The sequence below is a fragment of the Lethenteron reissneri genome, chromosome 49 (genome assembly GCF_015708825.2).
Source record: "Lethenteron reissneri isolate LAM-NWPU_2019-01 chromosome 49, ASM1570882v1, whole genome shotgun sequence".
NCBI lineage: Eukaryota > Metazoa > Chordata > Hyperoartia > Petromyzontiformes > Petromyzontidae > Lethenteron > Lethenteron reissneri.
Window position 1 is genome coordinate 10,788,333 of NC_083827.1, and position 23,989 is coordinate 10,812,321.

The 23,989-nt window shown below is 47.4% G+C and overlaps 2 protein-coding genes across 2 annotated transcripts; one reads left to right on the forward strand and one right to left on the reverse strand.

Annotated features, from left to right (window-relative positions):
- The first annotated feature begins 1,322 nt into the window (after positions 1-1,322).
- LOC133354805 (regulation of nuclear pre-mRNA domain-containing protein 1B-like) lies at positions 1,323-11,556 on the forward strand. Its single transcript, XM_061571940.1, has 7 exons — positions 1,323-1,625; positions 3,193-3,322; positions 3,723-3,829; positions 4,397-4,587; positions 6,851-6,977; positions 7,860-8,035; positions 8,567-11,556. Exons 1-7 carry the CDS (start codon positions 1,475-1,477, stop codon positions 8,711-8,713), a joined length of 1,029 nt encoding a protein of 342 aa, XP_061427924.1. The 5' UTR covers positions 1,323-1,474; the 3' UTR covers positions 8,714-11,556.
- A 2,511-nt stretch (positions 11,557-14,067) lies between these two features.
- Positions 14,068-23,523, reverse strand: POP4 (POP4 homolog, ribonuclease P/MRP subunit). The gene is made up of 7 exons (XM_061572084.1): positions 23,403-23,523; positions 21,033-21,082; positions 20,383-20,660; positions 19,558-19,635; positions 17,920-17,981; positions 16,550-16,651; positions 14,068-15,013 (listed from the first exon to the last, which is right to left on the reverse strand). The coding sequence occupies exons 1-7, from the start codon at positions 23,425-23,427 to the stop codon at positions 14,877-14,879; spliced, it is 732 nt and encodes a 243-aa protein (XP_061428068.1). The 5' UTR covers positions 23,428-23,523; the 3' UTR covers positions 14,068-14,876.
- Between the last annotated feature and the right edge of the window lie 466 nt (positions 23,524-23,989).

Genomic DNA, 23,989 nt, shown 5'->3' on the forward strand with positions numbered 1-23,989 from the left:
GATTCCATACACCCAGCCATCAAATTCACTATGGAGGTGGAAAAGGATGGCAAGTTACCATTCTTGGATGTTTTAATCGAAAAGAGACCAGATGGCTCAATGGGACACTGTCTACAGGAAAGCCACGCATACGGATGCCTATCTAAAACCTGACTCCCACCACCATCCATCCAAGAACAATTCACTCATCAAAACTCTATACCATAGAGCTCGGATTTCCAGTGAACTGGAGCACGTACACCAAGCCCTCAAGATGAATGGATATTCAGACTACACAATCCGTAAAGCTGTCACCCCAACCGTAGGTAAAGAACCATCTGAGGACCCAATCAAAACCATCACCTTACCATACATAGCAGGGGTCACCAAAAAGATTTCCAAAATCATGAGCAAACATAAGATCCAGGTTCGATTTAACACAGTACACACAATTCGTGATCTGATCCGATCTGTTATATTTTTATTATTACCATAACTGAGAAAGTTTAATCCGACCAAACAATTAATTTAACAGCCCAGTATTCAATAAAACACGTAGGCTTTCGCGACAAATATAATCCATAATACAGCTTTGTCGGGTTCTATCGCGTAAATATGTAAATGTGTCGTTAAACCCGCCACCACCCGACACAGACAACTAGTAAGGTTTGTCACGTAAACAGAACGTGCCAATTCGTCACAAGTACAGCATTAGTGTGTAGTGTATAGTGTAGTGCACTAGTACAGCACACCGGTGTGTTGGAGAGCCAAGCCACAACATTTACAATCTGAGTACGACGTTTCGCCAGTAATTACAACTAGCTTCATCAGGCGATAGCCAGAGTTGTGGAGAAGTCCTGTTTCTTTCCTTAAACAGAGGGGTAGATGTGATGTGGGGGGGTGTTAGTGAATGCATATAAATGATAATGTATATCCATTACCGGTTGGGCTATGTATATGCTAATCAAAGTTCATTATGCATGTGCGTTATGCGAGCTCATTGTTGACCTGTATAGGCATGCATTTAAACAATGTATTATTTGATCATTCTCTCAATTTCGATAGATTCTCTTATGAGTCTTTGCCTTGTAGTAGCTAGTTTTGCACAGAACTTCAACATTATCAAAAGCGTGTTCTGCCACTGCCGACCGTTGTATTTGGGATAATTTAATATTTACTTGGTGTTGTTTTAGTCTCGTGCTGATCATTCGCCCAACATATCATTTGCCACAAGTGCAATTAATGTAACAGCCCTTCATTCACTTCTGAGTTATTCGAAACGCGATTTCCCCCCCGCCCCCCCCCCATACGTGCCCCTCACGGGCCTCCGTAGGAGCCGAGGCCTAGCCGCCTTCGACTGCGCCCGGCCAGCGGGGCCCGGGATTTATATTTTCTTTACAACTTCAACTAAAACCCATTTCCTTTCTTTTTTCTACGAGTTACATTTTTTTATTTCACTTTAATTGTAATCTCCACAGTCGGCGGCGAGTGAGCAATGTCGGCATTTTCTGAGGCGGCGTTCGAGAAGAAGTTGTCGGAGCTGAGCAACTCTCAGCAGAGCGTCCAGACGCTGTCGCTGTGGCTCATCCACCACAGGAAGCACGCGAGAACCATCGCCAGGGTCTGGCACGGCAGCCTCAAGAACAGTAGGAACAGACTCATATCTGTGTTGCTGTTGTTGTTGTCGTTGTCTACACACGCGCGTTACGGCGTGCGGAGAAACGCCGCTGCATTTGCGCTGTTTTACGGGGCGCAGAGTCGTGTACCGCGCTGTGCGCAGGAGGTCGCGGGTCCCAGCCCGACCCTGACGACGCCTGCTGCTGCCGCTGCTGCTGCTGCTGCCGCTGCTGTGTAGTTGGAGTTTGCATCTCTCTGTCTCTCCCCGTAGTTGCGTGGATTTTCTCTGGGTTTCCCTCCACAGTTATTAACGTGCGTTTGAGATGATTTGGCTGCTCTAGATTCCGCACGGTAATGAGCCGCTTCGGTGAGCGGCATATCTCAGTGGGGCCTGAGCTGACAAAATAGAACCCCGATGTCTTGTGACCCCCATTGAATCCTCTAAAACTTAATATATATTTTAAAGTAAATATTTATTTAAAACAAGTGAATATGCAAAGAGAAAAAAATATGTGAGGGGGGGGTCAATTAACTGTGGGTCACAAGACATGTGGACCAGCCTTGTATCGTACTGCAGAGTGTGAGGTCAACACGGGGACATTGGGCGCCTTGGGTACGGCAGCCTCAGGTAATCCAATTTGGAAATAGAGATATACACAGCACGTGTTAGACTGTATTTAATACACGTGAACGTGTTGCATTCCTTGCACGGTGGTTGCGGGCGATTGACACGGGAGCTTCAAGAGAGATAACCAAACATTTGAATAAATAAATAAAAACATACATTATCATATACAACATTATAAGAATGTTACAATATTATACCCTACATACTACGGTCGAGTAATATACAGTGTTGTACATTGTAAACATTTTTCATATTGCACGTGAAAATGTAATGCTATAATTCATGAGGTAAATATTGCTGTATTGAATAACACACTCTTATTGAATCTATACCACAGTATAGTGTGCACACTGTGTTCTAGTGTTGTGCACTTTGGGAAACATCGATCATAGAAGGGACCGATTTAAAAAATATAATCCTTGCCACTGATGATAACCGTGGCCAGGGTTCGAACTCGGGTAGTTAAGTCCATAGTGAATGCAGTGTGGTTCACTAGAGTGGGAACCACTCCTGCACCCTCTACCATTCATGTGCCAGAGCACCATCTAAGGATTCTAAGGTAACAACACCTGAGTGGTATCAATTGTTTGATAACCCCACTCATCTCAAATGGTTTTCACAAAATTCACCGTTATTGGCCACATAAATTGGACACATCAAAGTTTGTGTTTCTCGGATGTTACGGACAAGTGAAATTCTCCCTGTGGTGGCGTGGAATTTTCTCCGGGTCCTCCGGTTTCTCCCACATTTAGAATCAACGTGTGTTTAGAGTATGTGGCCGCTATACATTTCCACACGATAAGCCACTTTGTTGAGCTATCATTTGTGGTCAGGTTGCTTCTGAAAAAGCTGTATAGCTCAGTGGGCCTTACCTGGTAAAATAAGAAGTTTTGTTTAAATATGTGGTCCTGGCTTGTGGACTATTGCATGTCTGTACGTATGCCTGTTGGCGATGGGAATGTGTGTAGCGAAACCAAGCCGAAAGCTCACCTACCTCTACCTGGCCAACGACGTCATCCAGAACAGCAAGCGCAAGGGCCCCGAGCTCACGCGGGAGTTTTCCTCAGTGCTGCTCGACGCCTTCTCCCACGTGGCCAGGTCTGAACGGTGTGCGGTCATGATATGGGTGCCATGGTGGTGAGATGTTAACTCCGTCGCCTGGTATGCAGTAGGGTGTGGGTTCGATCCCAACGCCTGTCTATTTGGAGTTTGCCCATCTCTCTCACCTTGGTTGCATTGATTTTTCTACAGGTCCTCTGGTTTTTCCCTCCATATTTAGAAACATGTGTTTAGAGTATTTGGCTGGGAAACTTTCCACATGGTAAGCCACTTTGTTGAACTATCATTTGTGGCCAGGTCACTTCTGAAAAAGAGCTGTATTGCTCAGTGGACCTTACCTGCTAAAGTAAAAATAGTTTAGTTTTTATATGAAGAATCTGTTTGAATCTCTCGAAGAGCAGCCTGTGAATGCTACACTGTTTGTCTCATGTGCGTGCAGAGAGGCGGATGACGGGTGCCAGACGCCCATGCAGCGGCTGCTCCACATCTGGCAGGAGAGAGCCGTGTACGATGGGGACTTCATCGAGCAGCTACTGCAGGCGGCAAGTACGGGCAGGTGCACCGACACGTGAGCAGGAGCACAGGCTCAAATGTGTGCAGACGTGTGGGGGAGCGGTAGTGAAGCGGTTAGCCCGCTGCACTCTGAACCCGTGACAATTACTTGAACCGGTCCTGGGCCTCCCCGAGGTCAACTCAGCCTCAAATGAGTACCTGTTGTGGTGTGTAAACATCGCCACTAGGGAGACAAAGGCGGCCGGGTGTGGTGCTGGCCATCTACCTCCCCATGTGCTGTGCCAGCCTTCATAGGTGCTCTCTAACAACACTTGACAGTCTGTTTAAGGCCATATGGAGGATATTTGTCTTTTCGACGTTTGGGTGGCTAACCTATAACATCTGAATTTGTCCATATAACCACCTGGCTACTTTCCTTGACCTAAAATGCATCCGACCTCCCTCAAGTGCCAGGGTGACATCACTGCCACTTATCAGCAAATGGCGATGGTAGTTGTTTTGTGCATGGTATCTCCCGTGGCTTGTACCCAGAGCAAGGTGGCGTTGGCTGAGCATGCTGCTTGTGCAAGAACCACGCTGTGCTGCGTCTGCACTGTGCAGGCGAGAGAAAGGCGAAGAAGCGGACGCGCGAGCTGACGGTGCCCGTCCAGCCAACACGGCGGCGTCGGGAGGCAGAGGAAGAAGAGGAGGAGAACGATGAGGAGGATGAGGAGAAGGTGGTGGTACTGCCGGCGGCCGTGATGGAGGACGACCACTACCTGGAGAATGCTTCGCCCAAGGAACCGCCCGAGGTGACTGAGTTGGCGGCACCGTGGCATTTCTGTCTCTGTGTGTCAGGAAAACCTCTAGAAGCCAGATTCGTTGGAGATGGACTTTTGAGGTATGCCAGAATACTTCCCCATAAGTAAAACAGACTCCAGCTGGAATACCTTTCGCACAAAAATTAATGATAAAAAATTGGAGAATGGAAGGCCCCACTGCTAGCAGAACACATGGGAGATGGACGCAATAGTGGACCCTGTGGTGCATCAGGCGACCACGTGCTCCGATTGTGACACCCCTTCCGCTCTCTTTAGGGTTAAATTGTATAAAAATATTTCTATTTTTTATCATTAATCAAATGTAATTTTAAGATGCACACTTATAGAGGTGAAGTTTACTCGCATTAAACTGTAGCGATGTGTGACTTATTTGCTTAAAATTGGAAATGTTTCCAAATGTTAAATTATTGTTTTGTTAATGATTACTATATGTTAAAGAACTGTAAATCTTAAGTGTATTAATTACATGTATAGTTTTGATTTCAAGCTTTCGTGACTGCAGGGATTCATATTCTTGGTTCTTTCGGTAAAGTCACGTAGAAGGGAAATAATAAAATAATACAAATATAAAACAATACAAATTCTCACGACGTTTCGACTGCAACACAAGCAATCATCATCAGGTGTGAAATCCACAGCAAGAATTTTTTTTAAAAGTGGCAGTTTTTCCTAACGTCAGCACCACGGACAGCGATTTGGCAGTTGGCCAGATGGACGAGTCCATCTATGTTCGGAACAGAGGAGGGGGGGGAGCAGAAAATGGAATGCGGTCTGAAAGTCACCCTAAGCGTGAACACAATCAATTAAGACCCGAAATGGTTTATCAAATCCTTCCAATGATTGCTAAGCCAGAATCCATCTTCTCGGTTGAAATTGTCTCTATGTTTGTATATGTCAATAGCCTCATATTTGTATTATTTTATTATTTTCCTTCTACGTGACTTTACCGAAAGAACCAAGAATATACATTGATAGTGTTCTTATTTTGTATGGATATTAATTTAGAAACAACTACAAATCAGTGTCTAGGTTGTAAAGATGGCTGCCGGCTTCAACAAATTGAATCCTACTCATGCCCTCGGAGATCGCTCGCTGTGGACACGCGTTCACACAGAGACCCATAGACATGCAGTGGACACGCGTTCACACAGAGACCCATAGACATGCAGTGGACACGCGTTCACACAGAGACCCATAGACATGCAGTGGACACGCGTTCACACAGAGACCCATAGACATACAGTGGACACGCGTTCACACAGAGACCCATAAACATGCAGTGGACACGCGTTCACACAGAGATCCATAGACATACAGTGGACACGCGTTCACACAGAGACCCATAGACATGCAGTGGACACGCGTTCACACAGAGACCCGTAGACATACAGTGGACACGCGTTCACACAGAGACCCGTAGACATACAGTGGACACGCGTTCACACAGAGACCCATAGACATGCAGTGGACACGCGTTCACAGAGACTCATAGACTCGCACAGATCTCCGTAGACTTCACACAGATCCGTAGGCTCGCAATGGACTGAGTTCACGACGTGTTCCACTTTTGCGGTGCGCTTCAGTCGAATTTTGCAGATAATTTATTTTCCATTGGGAAAAAGTGATTTTACCTTCTATGGCCAATTCTCGAATATGATGTAGACCAGTACTTGCTGGGCAGTGAACTTTCTGATGTCTGGATGGTGATCGAGCTTATTTGGAATTAAGTTGACGTATGTATATATGTTGAACTTCTTTCGCACAGTACGTGCCAACTGCGCTGATCGGAGGTGCGGGGAAGGACAACAAACTAAACACCAAAGACTATTCTTCAGAAATTCGTTTTAAATCTAGACTTAAAAATGTATAGGTCCAGTGGCTTCCTAATATTGAAAGGAAGAGCCGTTCCAGACGGCCGCAGAAGCGAATCTGAAAGCGCGTGATGCGGTGACCATCTTTGTTTGATGGCTAGCCAAAAGCCGCTGCTGCAAGGATGACTGGAGTTTGCGCGATGGTTTATGCTCCTTGACGAGACTTTGTCCACCAGTTTTCAACGCTATTCAGCTTGCGACTTGGTCTTTCTTGCCATGCTCCAGAATGGCTTTCTCGATTCCAGGCGCAATTACAGGTCTCTACTTAGGTTGTGACCTCCCGTGACACGTTCATGCATGTGCTGGCCATCTTCTACATCTGTGTTGTACTGGGGTGGTGGTGGTGGCGGTGGTGACGAGAGGCGGGGGAGCTGGTGAGAGTCCTCACGGAGTTGGAGAGCGCCGCTTCGAGCGACGCCACCGTGAGACGGAAGATTGCGTCGCTGCCGCTCGCGGTGCAGGACGTATCGCAGCTGTCAAGGATCACCGGTGCGTACGCCCCTCCCCACTCGGACTTTGCGGCAGTGTCGACCAATGCGGTATAATACAACGTGACAGTACACGAGAGCGATTGTGATGCAATGCAGTGCTGTGCGATGTGATGCAATGATACAGTGCAATGTATTCTTTCGCACCGTACGTAGCCAACTGTGCTTATAATAGAGTTCAACATAATATAATGGGATACAGCTTTGAAATATATTGCTAAACAACGCAGCTCTGTGTCACGAAATAAAAAAAAGTCCAATTGCAGTGCAACACACGAATGTGCAGCGCATATTGTACAGCACCATATTGCAATGGAGTGATACAGTGCAGTGCATGCACCATACAACAAAGTGTAAAACGCAGTCTTGCACTTGTAGTTGGTCATGTGTGGTGGCGTCACTGTAAAAAATAGATACATTTCGTGCATATACAAGGTGTTTAAAAAAAAGTTAACACTTCTGAGAATTTGCAACACCACAAGAAGATTCCAGGCACGCGTTGACAACAATGGCGAACAAGTGGAGACTCTTTAACGTTTTGAAGCTATTAACATGACAATTGTTATCATGTTACAGAGTATTATCCGTTCTTTTTCGATTAAAAACGATAGTCCCATTTAAGTGTTAAAAATGTTTTGAAGCACCCTGTATTTATTTGGGAAGCCCTATGGCAACATCGATGGCACCGCATTCACCTTTGTTCCACACAAGGACAGCTGCCACCTGGGGTCCACTGCCTCAGGGTGCCTCGTTATGCACCCCATGGGGGGGGGGGGGGGGGTAGATGTACCGCGTGGGAGGGGCATCGCGAATGTGTAAGCGACGACAATGATGGTGTGGTGGATGAATGGTCTCGGGCCACCCGCGTGGCACGTGAGCCCAGACAGGGAGTCGGCGGAGCGGCTGACGCTTGTGGTGGACGACGCGTGCCTGCTGCTCGCCGACTACAACGGGCGACTGGCGGCCGAGCTGGAGGACCGGCGGCAGCTGGCGCGCATGCTCGCCGACTACACGCGCCGGCAGCAAGAGCAGCTGCGCGAAAAGGAGCGCAGGCTGGAGGTGCGGGGGCAGGCGCGGTCGTTTTTTAATTGCCGAGTCAACCGATGGGTGTGGACGCGTGGCCGAGAAGTTTTGGCGAGTTGGAGTCGCCGACGGTCGTTGTTGCCGCTGGCTTCGTCTTCCCGCTCGGGAGGGGTACCCAGGGTGACCTCCTCACCACGCCCCTGCTATGGCACTGGAAGGGTTCCTCAACCGTATTTTCCGACGGGCCGTATAATGCAATGGTGCTGGTGGGCCACGGGATGTGTGTATGTTGAACTTCTTTCGCAGCGTACCGAGCCATCTGGGCTAATCGGAGGTGCGGGCGAAGGACAACAAACTAAACACAAAAAGCGGTTCTCAAGAAATTAGTTTTCAATCTAAATGCGTTTTCCATCCACGTGACATCACGCAGCGTCGTGACTTTATAACGTCCGTACGCGTGACTATAAAGAATGAAACGGGACTAATGAGAAAATACAAAATTAGATTTTTCAATCTAATTTAAAACCGTGTTGTTGCGCGTCTCTTCCCTTCCCCGTGCGCTCCCAGGAGTACAAACAGAAGCTGAACAGGGTGACGTGGGTGAGGAGGGAGCTGAAGGCGCACATCCAGAGTCTGCCCGACCTCTCTCAGCTGCCCAACGTTACGGGCGGCCTGGCCCCACTGCCCTCGGCGGGCGACCTCTTCTCTCTGTGAGCCTGGCCCCACACCCTGAATTACAGGAAGTTGATGCGCGAGAGGCATGACTCGAGGAAGCAGCGCCAGCGCTACCAAGCGTCTTATTTATGGCATTGGATCACTGCACGTGGTCCGCGTTTTTGCTTCTGGAGGTATGTTTTATTGATGTACCCTGCTGCTTGTGAAGTTTCTGCACCGTGCGTTGTATCATGGATGCATTTAATTACTTGTTTGAAACCCAGGCTTCAATTGGCTGCTTGTCACTTGCCCCGGTGATTTGCGTTTCTACACAGACCGCTTTCGTTTCGTGTTGATTCTATTCAATGCCCGAGGTCTGCGCTTGATTTGACTGCTGGCTGTGTATACAGATGTCCATCTGGTCTGCTGTGTGTGCAGCAAACCAGACAGACATCTCCACCATGTCTCCCTGCACCTCCCGAATGTTTCCCCATGTCTCCTTACACCTGCCCACGTCTCCCCTTGTCTCCATTGCACCTCCCTGCGTCTCCCTGAAACTCTACCCATGCTTCACCCATGTCTCTTTGAATCTCCCCAAGCCTCCCCCGTACGATCTTATTTTCGTGCAGTCTGCAGTTTGCTTTCTGGACAGGCACTCAAAACTGCTTGGCTGTTGTTTTGTTGTTTTGTTGTTGTTGTCACGGACAGCAAAGTTCAGTATGTTGCAGTGGCTGTGCATGTGTCCCCCCTTATGTGCAGGCAAGAATTGCAATTTGTTTACGTACCGTTAAACCTCCGTACTTTCAAGTCGACTTAGCCACGCTCTACCTGGCGAGTCATAGGTGTAGATTCTCATGGTTATAATTACACAGTGGGAATTAATTTATTACTTATTTATTTTGGGGAGGGGGTGGGGGTTATGTTTTTGCATTAAAACCTAAAACGTAGTGCTGCAGAATGGGGGGGGGCGGGGTGCAAACCACTATTAGTTGCCTAAACCCAACACACAGTGCTACTGTGATCAGAATGTGCACGCTGGAACACATCCTGTCAATATATATATAGTTTTTGTGGGAATTTGTGATTCGTTAGAACTGTCATTAAACTCCAGTCCGCATGCTTCATCGTCCCATGTCTGCCGATTGTTTAGATGGTTCAAATAATGTAAGTTTATCCGGGAAGTCTCACTGAGTCTCACGACTCCGTTTCAAGAGGTGTTTCTGCACTGAGATGCTTGGTCAGTTCCATTTTTTTTAAATCCAGAAATGTTTCGTGTGCATGCGAGGGAATCAACACACCTGAAAAACACACCCATACATGGGGATAATGTACATTGAACTTCTTTCGCACCGTACGTAGCCAACCGCGCTAATCGGAGGTGCACAGATGGGTTCGTGGGCCTGCTTGTTGTACTGCAATCGGCTGGCCACCTCACAGTCTCGCAGCTTTTGGGAGCGTCGCATATCTCTGAATGATCCACCAACCCTTGGATCCAGAGCACTGGATCATCGGCATTCCCCACTTCACCCGACCAAAATACAGACAAAGCATATTCATGTACGAGCTTTGTTTTACACTTGGTGTCAATAATCACTGCGAGCGATTGTGTTCTTCTTTAAGGGCAGGAAGTCAACCTGCCCAATGCTGCACAGACAGTGTGTGTACGTATGAATCTATGTGTATGTACACATACCTGTCAACCCATGCGGTTTACCCGTATTCTTGTACAGATGAATTCAGTTTTTAGCTCCATAACGGCATACAGACGTTTCTCCCTTGTGATGGGATTTTGTGGGATGAATACTCTCTGGTTATTTCGGTAAAGTCACGTAGGTATAAAATACAAAAAATGTTTAAATGACGTTTCGGAAGCAACACAAGCGTCCGGCATTAAATCACGAAACGTCGTGATTTTTTTTTGTATTTAATTTTATACCTACGTGACTTTTTCCGAAAGAACCAAAGAGTATGAATCATTGCAGTCACGACAACTTCAGATCTCGACTTGTAGGATGAACTTTGAGATTTATAAGGGCACGGCGTGACCAATAAGGTCTGAATTGGTCTGTAATAAGGTCGGCACTAAATGTTGACTTAAAACTTTTGTGACTGCGGGGATTCATATTCTTTGGTTCTTTCGGGAAAGTGACGTTGATAGAAAAATAATAAGGTGAATAATTTTAAAATAATGTTTCTATGTGACTTAAAGAATAAGTTTGGCACTGATAAGGGGTTGACAGGTATGACGTACAGCCCCTTAGTCCACTGCTATTTAAAGGCCTCTCCCTCCACGCTGCATTGGCCATGGGGGTTGTGCTTCCAGACTGGTCAATGTGGGTTGAAGGTGGCGGGGAGGAACCCAGGACCTGTTCGGATATTGCTCGCTCACCGTCGATGTTAGCCGTGTCCAGGAATTGAACTCGAGGTTGCTGGGGTCATAGCGCAATGCGCCAAGCACTGAATCACAGCTCCATGTCTATTACCTTTGCTCCACCACCACTCGTTCACCGCACCACAAGAATCCACGCGGAGAGCTGCATTTTAACAGGATGCAAACACCATAAAGGAGTGTAAATTGGTTAGAATTGGATTGCTTGACAAAGGTTTGAACATGTGGTAAAAAAAAATTCTAAACTCAATTCTTAGAAGTCCCACTTGGGAAAACCACACAGCAAACATCATCCCCTACAGGCAGACCACCAATGCTGACTTGTAGCCCAGTATCACGTACACCTTCTGCTGTACAGACAGCTGCCACTGGAGTTCCCTTTGGCCAACAGTTTAGGAATTAACCATGCTGTAGTTACATAGGTTTTGTTATCCTACGTAATTATTAAATACAGATTGTGCAGCAATACATGTAACATTCACTGATCTGTGCTTTAATAAATAAAAATGTGTTATTTCTGTGAGTGGCTTACGTCACAAGCTTTGTGTGATTGGATCTCATGGAGAGTACAATCTACTCTCCAGTGACTACATTGGCAGTGTAGTTAAATAACAGATTTAAGGCATCTTAACATCACCGATAGCACTTCCCTATAATAAACTTAAATAATGTACGTTATAGGTTGTACTTGCAATCTCAGCCCGTCGGGATTTTTAGGGCTTCGCTTTGGGCACCAACCACTGGGAGCCACTTCAGTGCCTTTCTCCTGAACCCGATCGATCCTCACTTATTGTTGTGTTTCTCTACATCTAGCACATAGAGTTGCGTACATTTGATTCAAATGCAGCGTTTGTTAATCGTGGACATATATTCGACCTGTGCCGTATGCAACGTTGTCTGTTCCCAATTCACATTTGGGAATTAAAAAATACTATGAGCATGATGAAGGCAGACTTCAATTGGTGCATCTAAATGTGGGGGAAAAACCTACAGAAAATACCTCTTGATATTTAGTGTTCCATAGTCACGTGTGTGCGTGCGTGATTGTATAGCAGTGGTTGTGGTTTTCACTACACTGCTTTCGAACCCCACTGTCTTCACTAAATTCCTGCATGCATCGGTGTCAATTGGAATCTAAACCTGGTCTGTGCCTGCCTTAGATCCGCTCCGCTTAAAACGAGTACCTCTTGCTGTGTTCATGAACCTAGGCACTGGGGAGACAAAGGTGGCCAGCAGTACAGGGTGCTGCCGCCACCACTGCCTCGTTACGTTCCTTTAATGGGTGCTCGCAAACGACACTTGTCGTAACCCTTGCACAAGTCCTATTTTTTTTAAAGTATATGCTGAACCTGTAGTGCACATTTTAGATGTTGCGTGTGGTTGAAATGCATTACGGTGGTTATTTTTAGCATTGTGGTCAAGCGTCACGAGACTCGGTACTCTGTAAAAAATATATCAAAAGCTGCAATGAAATTCAGTTGTGTTTTTGTCGAAAAGCTATTTTTCCATCACTGCCGACATTAATTTCTCCAATTGGCATGAATTGGGAGTTTCGTTATGATAAAAATGTGAACAGTTTACGACGGTAAGTTTCCATAGTGCGCGTGATTTAACATGGATGCGATTTTTCCCGAGCCATTAATAAACGTACCACGTTGACAGGCTGATTGTGTTTGAGTGAATCGCGAATCCCGAGTGCCACACACCGGATGAAGTTATTTTAGAGAATGTGCCTATTGTCTTAACTTGGTGGGGGACAAGGCTGGGTAGGGAGTTGAACCCAGGAGGCCTGCCCAGACAGGGGAGAAGACGTCAAGAACGTTCCAAAGATCTGGCCAATTGGGCAGGAGCTCCCAACAAAGATGAGCTAATCAGGTTTTAGCCAACGGGCGGTAGTGACGTGAAGATGCTGGTTTCGCCGAGGGGCATAAACCATGCGAATTCCAATCCTAGCAGCGGCTTATGGCCAGCCGTCAAACAAAGACGGTTACTGCATTATGCACTTTCAGATGCGCCTCTGTGGCCGTCTGGAACGCTCTTCCTTCCAATAAGAGGAAGCCACTGGAGCTATGCATTTGAAAATCTAGATTATAAACGCATTTCCGTAGAAATGCTTTTCTTAGTTCTCCCCCGCACCTGATTAACACGGTTGGCTACATACATCCAAGATTGGCTCCAGTGAGGTGAGGGGGTGGAGCTGGCTGCCTCGGGGCGATTGAAGCACCGCACTTGTGGTGCTCGTGTCTGGGGTCGCGTTCGTCGAGCCTCGGTGAGCACGCGGTGCCATGAGCGGCGGCCGCGTCTCCTCCCGCTCGTGTGGCAGCTCCCACCTGGAGGGCTCAGGTCCTGTAGCGCAGGGAGCTCTCGGCCACAAGTGCTTTTCGTGTGTTGAGTGTCATAGTTGTCGCGAGGTTCCCTTGAGCCATATACTAGTATTAGCTAGGAAGTGTCTGCTGTAATGGTAAGTTACTCAGTAACGACTTTTGCAAAAAAAATACAGGAATAAACGGTGCCCAAAAAGGTGGATAATCAATCTGCCTTTCCTTGGGCATCAAAGTTTGTTTACAAAGAAATTGATTGTTGGCTTGTTTATTATAGATGACTTTGTGAAAAGTGTCTTCAGTCGAGAAATGGACATTCCATGGTATACTACATTATTTGTAGTGTAGATTGTCCTATATAGCAGTGGACACAGCACGGTTTAGACATTGTCGTACAACAACCCCTCGCCACCCGCGGGGGTTACACGTTCCTGAAAACCGCTGCGGTTGACAAAACCGCGGTTGTCAATACTACGGCCTTATGGGAAATGGGGTGTGAGGGCAAACGTAGCCACGGTCAAAGCCTAAGTTGCCTGTTCCTGCACTAACCACAAATAAAATACAATGATATTAAAAAACCACATTGAATGTTAAAATAACATTTAAAGCAGTGAAGTCATGTTATTTTTAATACAAATTCAAGTCTATGGTGATGACGTTGATGACAAGGCAAGGGGCGACGAGGTGGTCGTCATAAGAGGGGCTTTGCCCAGCCGCTGTATTTTATTAACATATTTACAATATCGTTCAGGACAACACAATGTAAAACACCGGCGCAAACAGGTCCTTACTCCAGTATTCGCGAGGACAGATGAAACGCTTCCAAGGGGGGAACAGCGGCAGTGTAGTGGTCAGCGCGCTGCACTACGAACCCGGCGACCCGACTAGCACCAGTGACGATTACCCATGTCCACAAGAATACGATTACCCATGTCCACAGCCCGGAACACACCACCTTGATGATGAGCAGCTCCAAGAATACCGTTTGTTTTCTGCGTTACATCTCCCTCTCATGATGTCCACCTCCGCTTAGCATGGTTGGCTACGTACTGTGCGAAATAAGTTCTACATACATACACACTTGATGGGCAGCATAAGTTTGTCTCCTGGAAACACCAACTTAAGTGCGTCATAAAAAATTACATTACGACATAATGTGAAATGAGACGTGAAGAAAACCCAATCTGCATACATACGGTCTACCAGGCTGAGAATGGCTGCTTCTATTCAAACTTTATTCAACCATCACATTGCAGGTCCAAATATTTTCATCTTTCTGCTTCCTTCATCACGCCGCTAAAGTTTGGAATTCCCTCCCAACCTTATCATTTGAAAAGTTCGTACGACCTTCCCCAATTCAAGAAACACAGACTCCATTAGACCTTCCCAGTAGCGGTGTTTGTCGCTGGCCAGTTGGCTAAATGTAATAAAGAAACCTACGCTGCACACAGGAGGTGTGCCGACCGCTCGCGGGAAGGAGGGAAGCTGCTGGCGTCTTGGTCCCGTCCCCCTTTCAGAGGTCCACGCTGCCCTTGGCCTTGAACTTCTTGGCGGAGCGCTCGCTGGAGCGCATGCATAACATGGAGCCGTAGATGTGGGACACGAAGCCTCCAAACGCCACGGTGAAGATGCTCTTCCGCTTGGGGATCACTGCAGGCGACGGACGCTAGTGAGAAACCCAACTCCAACCGCCGACGTCAGCCCAACATTAGGAAGCTCCTGGACCTGTGCGCTTTTAAATCTAAATTGAAAACTTATTTCTTTACAACTGCTTCTTGTGTTTAGTTTGTTTTCCTTCCCCCGTACCTCCAATAATCATGGTTGACCAAGTAAGGCGCAAAAGAAGTTCAACAACAACAAATGTACATACAACCCAGACGCACGAAACCCTCCATCGTGCAAACCATTGCTGACCCCGGCACCAACCCAGCTGTCTATCATAGCCCTCAAGCATCACAACTCTTAACATAAACCATAACCCCAATGCAGTTGTCAACCATGATATAAATCCTAGTCCTAATGTAAACCATAATATGGTATTGTTATATTTGATTTGTATTAATGTTTACCCAGGAAAGCTTCCCCGAGTCTCATAACTCTTTTCAGGAGCACCTTGCAAAGGTTTGCAGGAGAGGGCAATGATCACTATGCGTATTCCAAATCAGTAATTTGCTAGGAATTATCATATCTGGCACATTTGGACTCTGACGCAGGCACACAACGGCCTGCTCTTTGCGAATACATCTTTGTCATCCACTGTGAAGCAGACGGCGCGTATTATTAGGGTTGTTACACACAACCGCGGTATTAACCAAGGCGGCCGCTGGATTCGAACCGTCAACCTCTGTAACAAGCGGCAGCACACTACCGCTGGGCTACATCACCACCCCGATAACGAATTTACCGTAACCTTGATGGCAATCGTGAACCTCATTTAAACTATGAGCCTGAAGTCAATTATAAGCCTCATGTAAACCCTACCAATAGCAAACCCACCCCAAATAGACTCCAACCCCGATGAATAATGAAGTACAGCCCTTGATCATTCTCCTGCTGGGTGAACGCCTCCCCATGGCGTAGGTACGTACACGTTGAACTTCTTTCACACCGCATGTAGCCAACCATGCTCATCGGACGTGCGAAACTGCTCTTGGGGGTTGTTTGACCGTACTTCGGCAATGTGGTCAGCGCGGGTCGGTGAAAAGGGATGCCCCAGACTGATTCGTACATCGAATACCACTGGCGGCCATGGGTAATATCAGTGGTGATCGATGTAAATCCCAAAGCAATTGAAACACTGGTGGCATCAAAACATTTATGCATAAACATGATGATGTGTGCATTATGGGGACTTGGTCACGGTGGGTTTTTTTGTCCCTTAAAATTCCGGCCGATATTATTCACCTCGTACAATGATACATGATCAAACAAAACACCAGCTCTGCTGAACGTCGGGGGAAAACATGAAAACATGTATTTGGCTGCTATAAATTTCCACACGATGATAAGCCACTTCGTTGAGCGATCGTTTGTGATAACCAGGTCGCTTATGAAAAAGAGCTACATAGCTTAGCGGGCCTTACCTGGTAAAATTAAAAGTTTAGTTTTGAGTTTCAAGAGGAAGCTGGATGGCGTGGGAACGAGCGTGGGTTGCCTCATATTGCAGTCACCCTCACCACCACTCACCCTTCAGTTTGTCGTCCTTCGTGATGATCTTGAACACATTCTTGAGCTCCTGGATCATGATCCCTGTCGTTCCCACGTACGTGGGACACTTTGACTTCTCCACTGCGGCGTTCAAAAAAGTAATTAACGGACTGGCAAGCCAGGCCACGAAGGGAGCCAACTACAGCGTGTTATGGGAATCGGTCGTACACACACACGCACGCGTAAACTTGCAAATGTACATGCAAATGCACACATTAGGCACACACACACACTTGGGGCTGCATTCTTAACCCTTTCCTGTTCCAAGTCCCGTTCACCGCTGAATCTCGGAACTCGCAAGTGGTTCGCACTAATTTCATTTAGAGAGCCATAGTGCCGTTGTTTTTAAAGACACCATTCTCACCGCAGAGAACTGTAGCGACACGAGCGCACTATGATAGCTGGTGCCATTCTGTGCCACACGCCCTCCCCCACATCGCCTTGTGGGAGCCTCAGTTACTTTATTTCTAGTTTTTCTTCCGGTTCCGTTCCGACAGAGTACACGTACGCGCACGTGTACTCCGTCAAAATGGAAGGAAAACTGATGGCGTGCACGTACGCACATCATCGGAACGGGAGAGGATTAATCGCGACTCAGCTTTGGCTCCGCCTCGAACCCACAGGATCAGCTCAGGCTTGAGATGCTCGCTCTGCTTTCAAAGACACACGAGTGAGCGACTCGGCCATGGCTCAGCTCAGTCTCGGCTCACGGAATTCCCCGAGTGTGGCTGGGACCGTGCAGGCCGGCTTGAGTTGGGCGTGGCTCTGAGCCAACTCACTCGAGCCGGAACCAACCCAGAGCCAGAGTCGTGATAAAAAATACGGGCCCTTACACTGCACGTGCTCGCACCTCCGATGAGCACGGTTGGCTACGTACGGTGCGAAAGAAGTTCAACATACATACATTCCCAGGACACGGTATTTTCTAGATGGTAATTTTTTATAAAAATTACTGAAATGTTTGGAGATCATCTTACTCTCAGGATGACATTCTAATCTGGAGAACACGGTAACGCTACGTACGTGCAAAAGAAGTTCAACATACGTACATACACTTGATTCAAATGCACACGCCTTCCAGCTGCGCAGGAGCATTATTATAATAAAACTTCCCCTGCTCTTCTGCCTATGACTACCTTGTAGAATATATACTATATATACAATACTACTGTCTAAATGATGTGTATGTAAAATACTGTCTTTGTACAGCGTCTTGAGATGCAGTTGTGCATCCATGCTATATAAATCCAAATTGTATTGTATATTTCGTTGGCGTTCACAAACTGGCATTCTTTAACGCCGCTTGTTCTGGCAGCCTGCTCAGGCGAAACTCCGTGTTTGCACCTCACCGGTGATGATGGCTCCGTGTAGGTCGGCCTTCAGCATCTTCATCTGGATCTGCTCCGAGCGCCTGGAACGATGGGAGAGAGAGATTCATGTCAGAGTCGCGTCATCCGTCTGTGGCCGATTAACTCATCCCATCCGATACCACCGTAAGAAACATCCACGTGGTTTGATTACTCGCGAACGTTGAAGTTAAGCGCGTAGCAGCATCCACCCTCTTCCTAGGGGGCCCCAAGCCCCGAACAGACCCCCTTCTTCCTATCCCCAAGTCTCAACAGTAACGGTTGAACCGATGGCACCGCGAGGCCTATGGCCGACCCCTTTGTGTACGCCTGTCTGTATGTTGAACTTCTTTCGCACCGTACATAGCCAGGAGTGCTAACCGGAGGTGCGGGGGAAGGGCAACAAACTATAGACGAGGTTCTCTATTGTGTCTTGGCCGAGGTAATTAATATTTTTTTATGTTATTAGCATCACGTTATGATACTAAGATGTTTCCATGCGGAACTCTTTTTAGAAAACGGTAGATGTTAAGGAATGGCCTCTGGAGAGTGATTAATACTGCGGTTGTGTTTAATAACCCTAATAATAAATGCCACCTGCTTCACAGTGGATGTTGAAAATGCAGTCGTATCGTTCACAAGAGTAGGCGAAATATGACAGATGAGAAAATTCCCAGCAGATTACTCAATTGAATGCACATATCAATCATCACCCTTTCCTGCAAATCTTGGCAGGATCCTCCCGAGAAAGGGAGATGTTAATGAATGGCCTCTGGAAGGTGAGGTCAAAACTACTTCTAAGTTTCCTTCAAATATCTCTTATTCACACTTCGTATTGTGTCTTATCTCAAGCTCTGCCAGTGGTGTTCATCACATGGCAATAACACTTTAAGTGCTTATTCGCTGGAACTTGACAAATTAGATTAAAATAACATTTTAAATGTTGGGTTTTTTCTGTGTAGTCACTGATGATGGCACTGAGACCATTATTTCACTACACTTGAGAACCCAGAATAAACACAGGTGACAAACCTGGACTTCCAAAACAGGACCTCAGCGGCGTCGACTCTAAAACAAATCCATTTCTTATTTTCCAGCCAAGGCCCACTGAGCTATATGGCTCTTTTTCAGAAGCGACCTGCCAACACATGACAGCTCACGTGATAAGTGAGTTATCATGTTGAAATTTCTAGCAGCCAAATTTTCTAAAGGCATGTTTCTAAATGTGGAGGGAAAAACCAGAGGAGTAGGAGAAAAATCCACGCGACCACGGGGAGAACATGCAAACTCCAAATATACAGCAGGCGTCAGGGTTGGGATCGAACCCACGACCTCCTGCATACCAAGCGAGGTAGTTAACATCTTGCCACCGCCCCACTCACTGCGCTAACACAGGCATTATGATGAACCCACTTAGACACCCGGCCACTTGGTGTATATACAAACACATTTAACTTAATTAAAAAATTCAGTAATCTCATAACTCTCATGAACCGCACTCATGACTCTCATGACCCGCACTCATGAAGCAGTGCATATGTGCTGGTCAAGTACTGTAACACGCTATTAGTCACCTGAGCAACTTGGGAGTGTGAAAACTGGATCATGTGACGAATGAATGAATGAAAGGCAGAGACGTACGTTGTGGACTTGAGTCCCCCAAAGAGGTCGTCAATGTACTGCAGCCAGAGTTGGTGGAGGGGCAGGAACAGGGCGTACCTGTCGAGAGACATACGACACACGAGTGACAAAGAGGTTAGGGGCTCGCATTCTCCGTGCGAAACACAATGATGCTTCTCCCATGGCCGCCGTTCCTTCACTGGGACACAAGTGCTGCAGCCAGTTAGACAGCATTTGGTCAGCTGACATAGTGGCAGGGCATTCGACGAACAATCGGAAGGTATTAAGTTCAAACACTCGTCAAGAATCGTCTAAGCCAATCATTTGTCTGGGGTCGATAACAAAACATTTGCACCACTTTGTTGGAATGGAACAGTGGGTGCGCTATGGATGAAATGGCACCTCGACATTGGAACGTGGAATATCCACCGCTGGCTCAGAGACACGCCAACTGAAATTAACCGATTGATTGATTATATAGTTATTGATGATAATTGTGAACATGGTGGAGAAATTGGTTTTATATTGCAGATGGGTTAAAAAAAACTGTAGTGCACGAGTGACTGAAAGCACTGGATAGAGAAAAGATTTCACAGGCAGAGGATAAGAGATGACGGCAGATAATGAATGAAAATACTGAGCAGAAACAGTGATGAAGAATAAGAGCAGACGAGGAATGAATACATAAAATGAACGGCTAATAGAAATTATCACAAAGGATAAGAGCGGTTGATGTATTATTAAACAATTAATAAATAAGCAATTTGATAGAAACATTCACGGGAAAAGTAGGCAAGCAGTCGCCAAATCATATAATCGGTGCAGGAGGCAGCCGGCAGACGCCACCTCTGGTTCTCCGGCCGGATGTCGAAGAGGCCCAGACGACGGCGCTCGCGGGACGACAGCGGGCGGCCCGACGCTGGCGACGCGCTACAAGAGGCCGCTGACGACAATGCCGCCGCCACCTTCTTCTTCTTGCGCTTGGCGCGAGCTCCCTTCCCGTCCTTGTTCAGCACAACGGCGTGCCGCTTCAGCTTCTCCTCCAGCAGGTCGGGCTTGGCGCGCGGCATGACGCGCCGCAGCATGGCGCTCACAAACTGCCTGCTCCTGTCCCTGCCGAGTGGCTGCGTGGCGCCGAGGGGAGAGCAGCAGAGCGCGCAGTCAGGATGGTTGGGGGCGGGTGGGGGTTGGTGCAGCGGAGGGTGTGAAGGAATAGAAGCGGTGACAATGTTAGTGGAGTCATTCTAGAAGGGGGCTTTAGAGCTATTCCCAGCGATTACTTGCAGGAGCACTCGCACGGTGGTCGGGTGTGAGGATGTGTCTCCCGAATTGAGGGCCTAGCAGAGAGACGACTAACTTCTAGGCCTGCATTTGTCATTCAGGCACTTGGTGGTGTGTGGGTGCTGTGCTCTGGATGGAGACGATATTGAGAACTGCCATGATCCTGGAGTTATGTCGAGGTGTTTTGATGGGTAGGGACGGTTTTTAAAACTCGCCTGGATGCTGGCCGCCTCCACCTCGGCTGGAGAGAGACATCCATAAATTCCTGCAAGAGGAAACATCACAAACAGGGTCACGTCAAGCGGCATGTAATAATCCATCTCTTCACGTCGATTTTTGATATGTGCATAAAAACACCCTCCTAAGGACAGCTTATTTGTTTCAGTTGATTCATGGAAAGGACCAACTGCAACATTACATTTATAGACAATTTTACGAGCTCAGTTATGCACTACAACACAATCGCTAAAAATTTACTCTTGTGATGGCCTCGATGCTTCACCATCAACATCCCCTCAACAGAATCATCCATTCTACAGCTCCCCAAAACAATGTTGTCACAGGGCACGAATAAAATGTTCAAATGCTTCTTTATGTTTGTTATTGAGTAACAGCTAACCCAGTGGTCAGTGATTAATCTTTTTTGTTTACGTAACATTTCATATTGCTCTTCTTTAGCCTTAAAGGGCACCAACAATCCGTGCAGCAACTTCCAGCAGTGGATACAATTTAGTTGCTTACATTTCAAATATTTTTGTACACGGTCAACATAAACGTCGTTCTGTAAACAGTCTCCTATTTTACTCGCCGACTCTACTGAATCAATGGGCATCAGCACGAAAGAGGTAAATATTGTTTTAACTCGCCTTTTGCCTGTCCAAGGACGGGTGTATTGCAGTAAATTTGATACTTGCAAGCGAAAATCAGAACGTGACGTGATATTCATTGCATCCATTCATGTGCAATCTGTCACGCCACGGTGACACAGAGCTATTTCATGTTAAGGTTATAATCCCTTGTTCATCACGACGTCCTTTTTACTTCAATGTCTCAGTAGCGTTACGGAGATCGCGTGACGTGAGGGTTCTGCCTTTGTAGTGAGGGTTGAGTTGCGCCGAGGAGGGGGGAGGAGGCGCCTCGCCCCCCCATGTGGAATGACGTCACCCGCTAATTATTATGAATGGGGGGGGTGTACATGTGAAGTGACGTCACCTGTTCATGATTATTAATGAGGGGGGCTGGTCGCCGTGGAGTGACGTCACGCGCGGGACAGACATTCTTGGCTCATCGCGTAAATTGGTTGTAATATTGAGCTGTGCTCATAAGGCTATTAATGTAATGCAACGGATATCTAGATTTTGCTAATGTCTCGTAAGTTTATCCCATTCTCGTTCACGGTCAATTCTACATAAATAATTTCCGCATGAAACGAAATCCTGCTTAAAAGAAGAATTGTATTTTAAGATACACGTGGCAAATACTCTAATTGTGTCCAGTGGCTCTATGTGGGGGGGGAGGAGTCTTGGATGTGTGGCCATTGAGTCGGTCTTCGGGCCAATATTTGTGGAAGTTTATTTGGAATAATTATCACGGAGTAACACAAATTCTGCCTCCACCCCCCCGAAGATCCGAGCCAACTTCAAGACGATGGCAGGGCACTGTTTTATTCCAACCCTCTTTGACTGCTCCACTAGTAAGGCTATGATTCAGATAACGCCTATTACATCAAGTTAAATCGCACCTCCGATTAGCACGGTTGGCTTCGTACGGTGCGAAAGAAGTTCAACACACATACAAGTCGCCCCTCTTCATGGCTTGCTCATAGTAAGCCGCGGTGGCTCGGAGATGTTGACGACCTCGCCTGCGATTCAGGAGGTCGTGGGTTCGATCCCGACCCTGACGCCTGCTGCTGCTGCTGCTGTATGTTTGGGGGTGGCGCGTCTCTCGCTCTCAAAGTCCTCCGGCTATTTGACTCCATATTCAGAATCACGCGCTTAGAGCATTTGGCTGCTTTAAACTTCCACTTCGTTGAGCGATCATTTGTGGCCAGGTCGCTTCAGAAAAAAAATCGATATATCTCAGTGGGCCTCATCTGGTCAAATTTAATTACAGCATTAAAGTACGGCTTACAGTCCTCGCGTGCATAATTGTATTGTTAAAAATGTTATCTTCTCAATGTATTGATACCGTTGACTGCGACTAAATCACTCGAAAGTTATCCGATCTTATCAGACCACAGAAGCTCAGCGGTTGTTGAGCGTGGGGAGGGCTCGAGGGATGGGCTGTGCCGCTAATTCCACGTTGTACTGTATTCTATGTCGCCACGTGTATGGCTGCCCCCCAGCCGAACACGTGCACTGAACCGGCGGTTCTCAAATTAGTTTAGTAAAAGACAAAACCTCCCCCCCCCCAAAACAAAATGTCTCTCTCCTGGAGTCTGCGCGTCTCCCGCTCGCTCCGTGGTCGCCGGGAATGTCTCCGGATCCTGCGGCATCGCCCGAGCCGCGCCGAGGCCTGTGGCACCGCAGCGAGAAATGTGCCGCCGTGAAACCGCCCGACGCTGAGGCGGGGCGAGCGCGTCTCACCGTGCCCATCGCGCTTGCTCGCCATCTCTGCAGCTGCTGCAGCAACAACGACAACACGAAGACGACGACGCGAGATCAAGCAGTTCGCTCCCTCGCCGCCTCGCCAAACAACCTGGTGGGGGGGGGGGGGGTCGACGTGACGTCACACACGCGGGGGTGGGGGGGTCATGGGTCGTCTCGCGGAATCGATTCCCGCGCGCGTGTCGATAACTGCGCTCCACCGCTATCGATTCTCGATTCCGATACGCGCCGTGCTCTCACGCCTTGGTGTTGTTGTTGTTGTGATCCGGGAGAGCCACGAAACACGGAGGGCCAAGTGTGGGAGAGGTAAACAAAGTCACGATAATCGATGATGTTTGATCTCGTATCGCGAAACATTTAAATCGGCGCGATAACCCCACGTGACTCGTTCGGTAGGATGACGTCACGCCCATCGTCTCGGCCCCATGTTGATTGTAACGCGTTCTGGGTGAAGATGACGTCACAACGATCCCACGTGACTCGTTCGGTAGAGATGACGTCACGTCCATCGCCTCGGTCCCCTGCTGATTGTTAAACTCGTTCTGGGTGAAGATGACGTCACGCCA

Excerpts from the sequence above, each read along its gene's own strand:
- POP4 (XM_061572084.1), bottom strand. The coding sequence starts at position 23,427 with ATGGCGAGCAAGCGCGATGGGCACG. Across the intron at positions 20,661-21,032 it reads TGGAGGCGGCCAGCATCCAG|CCACTCGGCAGGGACAGGAG; the intron begins GCGAGTTTTAAA and ends GGCGCCACGCAG. Across the intron at positions 17,982-19,557 it reads GGGGGACTCAAGTCCACAAC|GCGCTCGGAGCAGATCCAGA; the intron begins GTACGTCTCTGC and ends CCATCGTTCCAG.
- LOC133354805 (XM_061571940.1), top strand. The coding sequence starts at position 1,475 with ATGTCGGCATTTTCTGAGGCGGCGTTCGAGAAGAAGTTGTCGGAGCTG. Across the intron at positions 4,588-6,850 it reads CGCCCAAGGAACCGCCCGAG|GCGGGGGAGCTGGTGAGAGT; the intron begins GTGACTGAGTTG and ends TGGTGACGAGAG. Across the intron at positions 6,978-7,859 it reads GCAGCTGTCAAGGATCACCG|ACAGGGAGTCGGCGGAGCGG; the intron begins GTGCGTACGCCC and ends ACGTGAGCCCAG.